We start from the raw sequence: 9713 nt of genomic DNA on the forward strand, positions 1-9713 counted from the left end.
ACCTTTCACCCTTATGTCGCATAGTTATAGACGTATAATATACGTAGCCATACGGTTGGACCGTAGCCATACAAGGCCTATTTGGATGTTGAGCTTGGATTAAGTGTTCTTTGGCACGTTATCGCAGTAAGACGTCAACTAAACGTGCTGATGTTTAGAGCTTTCACCGTTTGCCCCAAATTGTCTCATCTTCAGAATCTGTCGGTGTATTTAAACTTGTGTTTATCGCTATTACATTGATTGTACTAATATTGTAATTACCTCCGCCACCGAAGTTGGATGGAGGTTATGTTTTCACCCGTCTGACTCTGTCTGCTTGTTTGTCTGTCTGTGAACAAGATGTCTCAAAAAGTTGTGGACGGATTCAGACGAAATTTGGCAAAGATGTAGCGTATGTGACAAGGACGAAATGATTAGATTTTTGGTGAAGATCCGAATCTGGCTACTGGAATTTTTAAAGTGATTCTTCACCATTAGGAGATGGGGTCAAAAACGATATATAGCAGGATATCTCAAAAAGTTGTGGACGGATTTGGACGAAACATGGTGGACAGGTTGTGTGTGTGTCACGAGGACGATTCGATTCGATTTTGGTGAAGATCCAAATACGGATTCGGATATGAGAATTATTTAATTTTTATGTGATTCTTCACCATTGGGAGATTTTTCCAAAAACGATACATAGCAGGATGTCTCAAAAAGTTATAGATGGATTTGGACGAAACTTGTTGGACAGGTGGTGTGTGTGACGAGGGAGAATCGATTCAATTTTGGTGAAGATCTGGATCCAGCTGGTATAATTTTTGAAGTGATTCTTCACCATTGAGTGATATGGCCAACCAGGCGGAGGTATGCTCTCTACTGAGTGCCGTTATGGATGACATGACTAAACTAGGTGGATGAGTTGGTTCGGTGACAAGAACAAGCCGATTAGATTTTGGTTTCGGTCCAAATCCAGATCCGGCCTATCATTGGGATACAAAACAAACTATTCAGCCTGGCAGAGGTATGCGATCTACCTAGTGCCGTTCTATTATTTATTTATTTTCTGCAATCAAATCTGGGCTACAAAGCCATGGATCCTATAATGACACCACTGCTTATGAAGGGACACCATTGAGGAGTCTATGGAAACTCTTTGGGAGGTGGCCAGCACAACCTCTTCAGGACTCTAGGTCCCACTGGGGTTTTGGTCTCTCCTGGGAATGTGGGCCTCCTCTTGGATGGTGAGGTACAGCCTCTGTCCCCTGAGGCACTGCATTCCAGGTTCCCGTGGCTCCTTCCTCCCAAAATTGTGGCAGCATGTATCCCAAGAGGGATCCACGCTCCTGCTTCTCCAGCTTGTCGTTGAAGGACAAGTGTTGGCTGAAAAGACAACCCTTAAACCTATTGCCTCAGGCCTCGACTGGTTATCCAGAGGGGCAAATAAGGAGTGTCAAACACTGGAAGGGTTACACGCTCCACGGGGGGGCCATCGGGTCCTCCTGGATCCGGTGACCCTATTTGGGAGGAAGGAGATCCCTACTCTGACGTCCGGTGTTCTGGTCGCCATGGGTGGAGTGGGGAAGGGAGAGGGGCAACTCTTGACACCCAACGGTGGCAATGAAGAGGGCGTAAATACCCAGCCCCAGTTGTAACAGAGTTGTAGAAATTATAATAACTAGGGCATGCCCGTACTATATATATATCTAAAATTATATCCCCCCCCTCTATTTACATGAAATGGTTTGGTCCATTCGCAAAGCCAAAGCGAACGGCTTGCGAGTACGGTAGAACCCCCCCCCTCTATTTACATGAAATGGTTTGGTCCATTCGCAAAGCCAAAGCGAACGGCGAACGGCTAAATCGCCATAGCTCGGTAGCTCGCTGCTCTCTGATTGGTCGAATCGTTTTTTGGACATAGCTCGGTAACTACTTGTCCGATTAATATGAAACCTTGAAAAGGCACATCCTCGGGTCCCCAGCAATATACCTGGCAAGTTTCAAGTATATCGGACCGGTAGTTGTCGAGAAACAGCGGTCGCATACACACAGAGATTACTGGAATTATAGATAGATAAAAAAATAGTCTCCTTTACAATCCCAGTTGGGTAATGTTGAGAATTGTGCCAAAAGACTGGTCAGCATTCTTGTTTTATTGCCAAGACTTTAGTGGATGGTTTGATTGTCGATCGAGTTTGAGTATTTCTTGTCTGTGATTTAAGCACAAACCATATCCAAGTGGGAGTTTAGTAACCATGTTCATTTTTGTTTGCTTGCTGTGGCGTGACACGATGTTTAATTACTTGTTCTATAATTTTTCTGCTGGTGGACATCATCTCAGCATTCTGCTGGTGGACATTAAATACCCTACGGTGACTTTCACAAGGTAAACTGTGTGCCCGCACGCTGGCCAGGTTCCACATTTCTGCCCTCATTGCTGGGTAGGCAATGGCAAACCATGCAGTTCAATTCTTGCCAAGAGACGGCTTTGACAGCATGGAATGTGCCTTCAGGCAGACCAACAGACGTAGAGAGAGAGAATAAGAGGATGGACAAATCGACAGTATCTAGGAATTAGACCTGAGATCCTTGTATCATGTGCTGTGTGCTGTGCAGATAAGACCACAAAAAGGCCAAACACCATAACAATGGTGTTGGCATTTTTTTTCTGGTTTTTTTTTCTATGCATGACCTCATTGCTAAATATATACATTCCTCTCATTATTGAACCAGCTGACGCAGAATGGAACGCAAGATCCAGAGCGGGTGCGGCGTCTAACCATCGACGACATCCCTGACGAGATTGACCTGCAAGCCATCGAGGTGGACGACTACTTCTTTCTGCAGCCGCTGCCAACACGTAAGCGGCGCACCCTGCTCCGTGCCGCTGGAGTTCGCCGCATCGAGAGCATGGAGAAGCACGAACTTCGGGGGATTCGTGTTTCGCGCGAAGACTGCGGATGCGATTGCCGCTCGTACTGTGACCCGGAAAGCTGTGCCTGCAGCCAGGCTGGAATTTCCTGCCAGGTGGGTTTGGTGCTTTATTTTAATACTGGTCATTTCAAAAATCCTTTTTTTTTCTTCTTTTTTTTCTTTTTTTTTGTCGAAGCATGAAATTTGAACTTGATGTCACCACCAACAGTTGTCAGTGGTGCCAGAATTGGAAAGCATTGATTTTCTGTTGCTTCAAGCTTGCCATCAATACCAAGCAGCAATATTATGATTTTAAAATTGAGATCGGTTATTTTGAGTTTGTTTTCTTAAAAACCAAAATTCTTTTTAAACATGCTCCACTCAAAAAAAAAAAAAAAAAAAAAAAAAATTGTGGCTTTTCTATCATTTGATATTGACCTTTGGGAACAAATGAAAACTTTTGTCAACATTAGACTAACCTTTGGAATTTGCTATTGATTGCTTTGCTTTTTTTTTTTTTTTTTTTAAATAATATTTTTTATTTATTTTTCTCATTGTTTGTCCAAGGATTATGGATGAGGTTGTACATAAATCACATCCAGGGCAAGAAGATTTGGAGACATCAATGTACTTTTGATTGAATTGCAAGGCCATGAGTAAACAAGGGACGATTCAGCACAGCATATGGGATTTGAACCTGGGGTCAGAGCATCATGCATTACGACCATAGTAGTTCCATCATTCTTGCCATCTAGATGGGCAAATTAATAAGAGAGAAGTTGAATATCCAAATCCTTCCTTTCTCCATGTGACAGGTCGATCGACTCTCCTTCCCTTGTGGCTGTACACTGGACGGCTGCGGTAACCCCACCGGTCGCATAGAGTTCAACCCCGTACGCGTGCGGACACACTTCATCCACACGATAATGCGCCTCGAGTTGGAAAAGAAGCAGACGGGTGGGGTTTGCACGGAAGGTCCAATGGAGCGGGCCGAAGGGGCCACGGATTTGGTCAGTCGGCTTGGGGAGGAGGGCAGTGCTGTCGATGGACTCAGCCAAGAGGTCTTTAGGTGTGTATCATCTTCAAATGGGTCATGTGTCATGAAAGTTGAATTCTATAGAAAATATGTCTAGTTAAGAGAAAATTGAATGAAGCATTCTTGAATTATTAACGATGTCAGATAAATGTAGTGCACTATTCTACTAGTATAATTATCGTAGTTATCTTTTCCCTAAATCACATTTCTTTCTGGTTTGCAACACACCCTAACTTTTTGGGGAAAGCTTGGGTATTTTGCAAGCATTGACAAAAGGTTTCGCAATAATCCTTGCATTGGTAAATAGTGAGCACAATTAAACGGCAACTTTCACTATCAAACATCAAAAGCAGTGAGAATCCCAGAATGAGTTGCTGAAACTATTTCCTACTCTATGAACGCTGCACATATTGATAAGGTAAGGGTGAGCGGTGGTGGTGGGATTATCCCCATGTCCTTTCCTGCCCCCCCCCCCCGCCCCCATTCCTGCCCACACCCATTGTTTGCCAAGTCTCCCTCTATCTTGGCCTTTCACTCTGTTGTTGGTGTCCCCCACCTCACCCCCCGTCCCTCTCTGTACCGTACATTTTGCATCCTGATCTGTTCCGTGTACTCCTTTATTATACTCTTCTTTTATACAAAGTCCTCGCTCTACTACTTGGACCATCTACTTCATAGAATGAGTTTGTTGAAGAACAATTCGAAACGAATTGTGTTTTGTTGGCTTCTAATTAACATATTTCATGTAAAGTTATTAAAGGCAAATATTGTTAAAACATTATTTATTTTGACTGATTGGTCTTTTTCTGCTTCAAAATGGCAAATGCTCTTGACTACTATTAGTATAGTAGTTCCGTTTTTGAAGATTAAATACTTGGACATTTTACTAGATGTCCCAGATTAATATCCTTCTATCCCAAGTCTGGTGTTGGCTTAGCCTGGTGTTGTCTTAGCGGTTAGGGTGCCAGCTTAGGATCCTAGGATCCTGGGTTCGAATCCCGGTCGATCGCTGAATTAACGCCAGGGGGGTTGATTCAGCCTGTCATCCTTCCGAGGTTGGCAAATTGAGTACCAGTTCACTGGTCGTTCCCTGTTTGTCGTAAAAGGCGACCAACAGGGTTGGTTGCAGGAAGGGCATCCGGCCGTAAAACATCGCTTCAAAAAGGGGACCACGGTGCCCGAAAAAGGCCAACCCCCGCTATGTGGGGGAAAATGGCCTCTCAAGGTCATCTGCCATCTGCTTGGAAATCAGCCAACATCACCGGTTTGCACAAAAAAGGTGCAAAAACAGATCCCAGCAACTACAGACCAATCAGCCTTCTCCCAATTATCAGCAAAGTCATGGAATCCATCATTGCTTCAGATATTAAATCTTTCCTCTTCTCCAATGGCTTGATCTCTGATCATCAATTTGGTTTCAGACCTGGTCACTCTACTCTGGACATGCTGCTTCTGCTTTCTCAACAATGGATGGAGGTCCTCAACGCCAAACAGGAAATTAGAGCTGTCTCCCTTGACATTTCACGTGCCTTCGATACGGTCTGGCACCCTGCTCTGCTCACCAAACTCTCCTCCTTTGGTATCCATGGAAATCTCCACGCATGGCTGGCGGACTTCCTCTCTGGTCGTAGTCAACGTGTGGCCCTGAATGGGTTTCTCTCATCTCCTCTTCCTGTTCAGGCTGGAGTTCCCCAAGGTAGTGTTCTGGGCCCTGTGCTTTTTCTGGTCTTCATTAATGATCTCTCTGACTCTCTTGAAAATCCTCTCTATCTCTTTGCTGACGACTCTACTCTCTGTCGCTCCATTCCTCATCCCTCAGATCGGCAGTCTGCAGCCTCCTCACTCTCTGCAGACCTGGACAAAATCACAGACTGGTCAAACAAGTGGAACATGTCTTTCAATCCTGACAAATCTCACACTCTTACAATCTCTCTCCGAAAGGACCGACTGGACAACCCTCCCATCTACTTTCTCAACAATCCTCTCCAAAAAGTTCTGTCGCTCAAGCTTTTGGGTCTCACTATCTGCCATGATCTTTCTTGGGAAAACCACATTTCCAAGCTGGCCTCCAAAGCCAGTCGCCGACTGGGCATCCTCCGTCGTGCGAAGTCCTTCCTTGGCACACCTGAGCTCCTCACCACATACAAGGCTTTCATCCGCAGCTCAATGGAATACTGTTCCCCCCTCTGGGCTGGTGCTCCTGCCTCACACCTTGCTCGGCTTCACGCTGTTGAGGCCAAAGCTTTCAGAATCATTGGAATCTCCTGCGATGTAGTCAACACCGAGGGCCTTTCACTCACTCACCGCAGGCAGGTTGGTGGTCTTTCTGTCTTCTACCGACTCCTCTCCGGCCTTGCTCCCCCAGCTCTCTCTGTGCTCTGTCCCCCCAATATTCCTTCAGGTCGCACAAGATCTGCCTGCAACCCTCTTATGGTTAAACTGCCAAAGTCTAGGCTCTCTGCTCACCTTTACTCTTTCATTCCCCTTTTCTCCCGCCTCTGGAACAAACTCCCCCACTCCCTTCAATCCCACTCCTCCCTCCAGGTCTTTAAAACAGCTGTTCACCACCATCTCTTATCTTCCCCCATCGAAAACCTTGATCTTTTCTACCCCCGGTAATTCACCCCAGAGTCCTTGCAGTGTTCATATGTTTTATTCCTCTCCCACCTCCCCCCAAGTCCTCCCGATGTCCCTGCTCTCAAATGTTGTGTTTGTGTCCTTCCCCCTCTTCCCCCTCTCTGTTGTGTCCTTCCCCCTCTCTCCCCATCTTGTCTGCCGCTCCCCTTGTTTTTTGTGTTTTGTGTGTCGGTTTGTCTTTTTGTGTGATTAATGTTAGCTCTTTCACGAGCCTCGATCTTGTATACAAAAAAAAAAAAGAAAAAAAAAAAGGTGCTTCTTCCAAGTGGGATGCACCAATATCTTATTTGGGATTTTTTTTCTGCAAGTTTACCTTTCTTTTATAACTTCTTTAGGCCGAGAAAAATATATTTCCAGTCTCTGGTCAGCGCGCGCATCGATTTTGACCCTGCGCGTCAATTTGTTTTTTTGTTTTTTTTAATATTTCCAACCGTACCTACAACAGCGCGCGCCGTCTATATAATACTAGCTGAGGTACCCGGCTTCGCCCGGGTTGAATAAGAATAATACAAATATATGATGAAAAGAACATGTATATTTTAGAGCAATATCACAGTACATTTCCTACATGACGTTTTGTCAATTTTCAATTTCTCAAAACCTCTGGTTATACAACATTTCTGGTTTTCTTACTTGGTGCCAAGACATAAAGATTGCTTGGTTTTCCAACCCTCGAGCAGCCCACGTACAGCTGGCCATGGGCAAACACTTGTTCTGTGAAGTTCAGGCCTACAACCTTCATTGATTGCCCCTGTGCCCTGTTGATGGACATAGCAAAACATAGCCTGATGGGGAACCGAATCCTCTTGAAGGAGAATGGAAGGTCAGGTGGAATAAGTGGTATCCTTGGAATGAATACTTTCTCTCCTCTGTATTGTCCTGAGAGGATGGTTGCCTCTAGGACATGCGGCATCATTTGCTGGATTGTCAATCGTGTTCCATTACACAGCTTTGGTGGATCAAGATTCCTTAGAAGCATGATTGGTGCTCCCACCTTGAGAATCAACCTGTGTGTTGGGAGTCCTTGAGGCTGACGACTGTTGAGAAACTCAGTTGGGAGGTTTACTGCCTGATCTTCATGTCACTTTGTCAAGAGAATCATAATTTCTTTCATGACCGGGCAGCGAACGTCATTATGTGCGACATTACGTCACTCCTACGGACGTGAAAACATTTGTTTTCCTTAAAAATATATTTAAAATAAATAAAATAGTACATAAATTAACAATAAAAGAAGCTAAAAAACAATTTAAAATGCAATAAAAAGCACATTGAAAATATATAAATATGTACGTACAGTATACTGTACGTACGCACAACTGCTGATTCTCATTCAAAACAGAGGCGACGTACAGTATTCCTTTACTGTGTCTGTGTTAGCCATGGGTCCGAAGAAGGATAATGCTAGTGTTTCCAAGCGTAATGTGGTTACGATGGACGATAAGGTAAATCTGATTAAAAGGTATGGAAAAGGTGGAAAAGTGTCGGTGATAGCGCATAGACCTTATCGCGAATCGGAACCGCAATGCGTCATGGGATCGGAAAGGGGCAATAGCGCCGCCACAAACTACACCATGGAATTGCAGCTGGCCCAGTTTTTTAAAACCATTGATATTAAAATAAAAAGTAGCCGAAAACTACCGGAATTTAATGCTGATTCCGAATGTCTAAAACTTTTCTCCGATGTGTAGTTCTTGAGTTATAAGCGGACATCCAGACAGACACACACACACACACACACACACACACACACACACACACACACACACACACACACACACACACAGACACTCCTCCTTTATTTATATAGATAGATAGAGCACATCATAAATTATAGAGCACATTAAACATAAACAATGCCGTTGCCGCGCCGCCTCAAGTATTCGCGTATACTTGAGGCTGTGCCGAGACGAGATAATTGCAATTAAGTGAGCTGTGACGTCACGATCGTGCCGCCAATGCAATATTCAGGTTGCGGGGCCATATAATGTTTGCATGTTGCCGGGCCGGCGTGCTGTCTCAGGAAATACGTGTCTGAGGGTCGCCATTGGTATCGACGTTCGCCCACGGTTCTGCTCGACAAAACTACGTTTAGTTTGTCCAAATCCAACCGGCCGTTCCAAAGATATGAGTAGTTTTGTGTGCCGTGCCGTCATGAATCCAATCGGCTGGATATTGTCATTTATTGAAACGAAGACGTTCTTTGTCCGGTTCGTGTGAAGCAACCAGAAGGCCTAGAGAACTGTGGGTGGTCTTGTTAGTTAGGCCTGGATCCTATCTCGTTTGTCATGAAGTTGTAAGTGTCTGTGATAATCTGGTGGACTGGGAGAAGAGATTGTGGGAGACCATCGGCCTGTTAGATTACTTGCGCATGCGCAGTGTTGACGCGATCGACGCATTGGAATGTTTGACGGTACGGCGAGGCGATCTCGAGAACGAAATGGCAGTCTATAATATGCTTGAAGAACTTAATGATTTTCAGAATAAATACATTTTAAAATAACTTAAGCTTGTGTTCATTATTTACAAAAAGGCCTACCAGTCCCATTGGCTGTCTTTAATTTCTCTCTGGACGGCGCCACGGCAGATGATGACACAAAAAACAACACCTTTATATGTGCAATCCATGTTTTTCAAAAAAAACCAAAAAAAAAAACCATCCCCGCATCAATTCTGGAACTTTGGTCTGACCAGAGACCAGCAATATATATTTTTTGGCCTTAAGCCACTTGATATTGAATGTCATCATAACATTCACATTCTCTGCTTTGTAATTACTTGCGGGTACTCGGGCGGGAGTACCCTTTTTGACCCACCGGTGGACAATGTGCTGCCTTCTTGGAAATGCATTTCAAAAAAAATCAACAATTTTATTGATCACAACATATCATAAGATATAGGAAGAATATGTGTAATACCGGCTAACACCAAAAGTGGCGATATTTCCACCACTTGTCAATTTTGGAGTTTCGATGACATGCACGTTTGCCCTATTGTAGTAAGATTTTCTTCAACCTGTGATAACCATATACTGAGCCCGATCTTTGTGTTCTTTTCAATGTTTTTGCCAGAAGAACTGGAATATGTTTTGAGAAAGTGTGGCAACCAACTTGTAAAAATTAAGAATGGTCTTTTGTAGGACCAG

At 44.2% G+C, this 9713-nt stretch overlaps 1 protein-coding gene across 4 annotated transcripts in view; it reads left to right on the forward strand.

Moving 5' to 3' along the window:
- Positions 1-9713, forward strand: part of LOC137417115 (cysteine/serine-rich nuclear protein 2) — a 34851-nt gene that overhangs the window by 23078 nt on the left and 2060 nt on the right. For all 4 annotated transcript variants that reach the window (XM_068102882.2, XM_068102880.2, XM_068102883.2 and 1 more), the window contains 2 exons: positions 2716-3009; positions 3711-3964. In XM_068102882.2, the coding sequence (XP_067958983.2) occupies positions 2716-3009; positions 3711-3964 (548 nt within the window). The remainder of the gene's footprint in view (positions 1-2715; positions 3010-3710; positions 3965-9713) is intronic.

This window comes from Myxine glutinosa, chromosome 6 (genome assembly GCF_964187855.1).
Source record: "Myxine glutinosa chromosome 6, kmMyxGlut1.1, whole genome shotgun sequence".
Taxonomy (NCBI): domain Eukaryota; kingdom Metazoa; phylum Chordata; class Myxini; order Myxiniformes; family Myxinidae; genus Myxine; species Myxine glutinosa.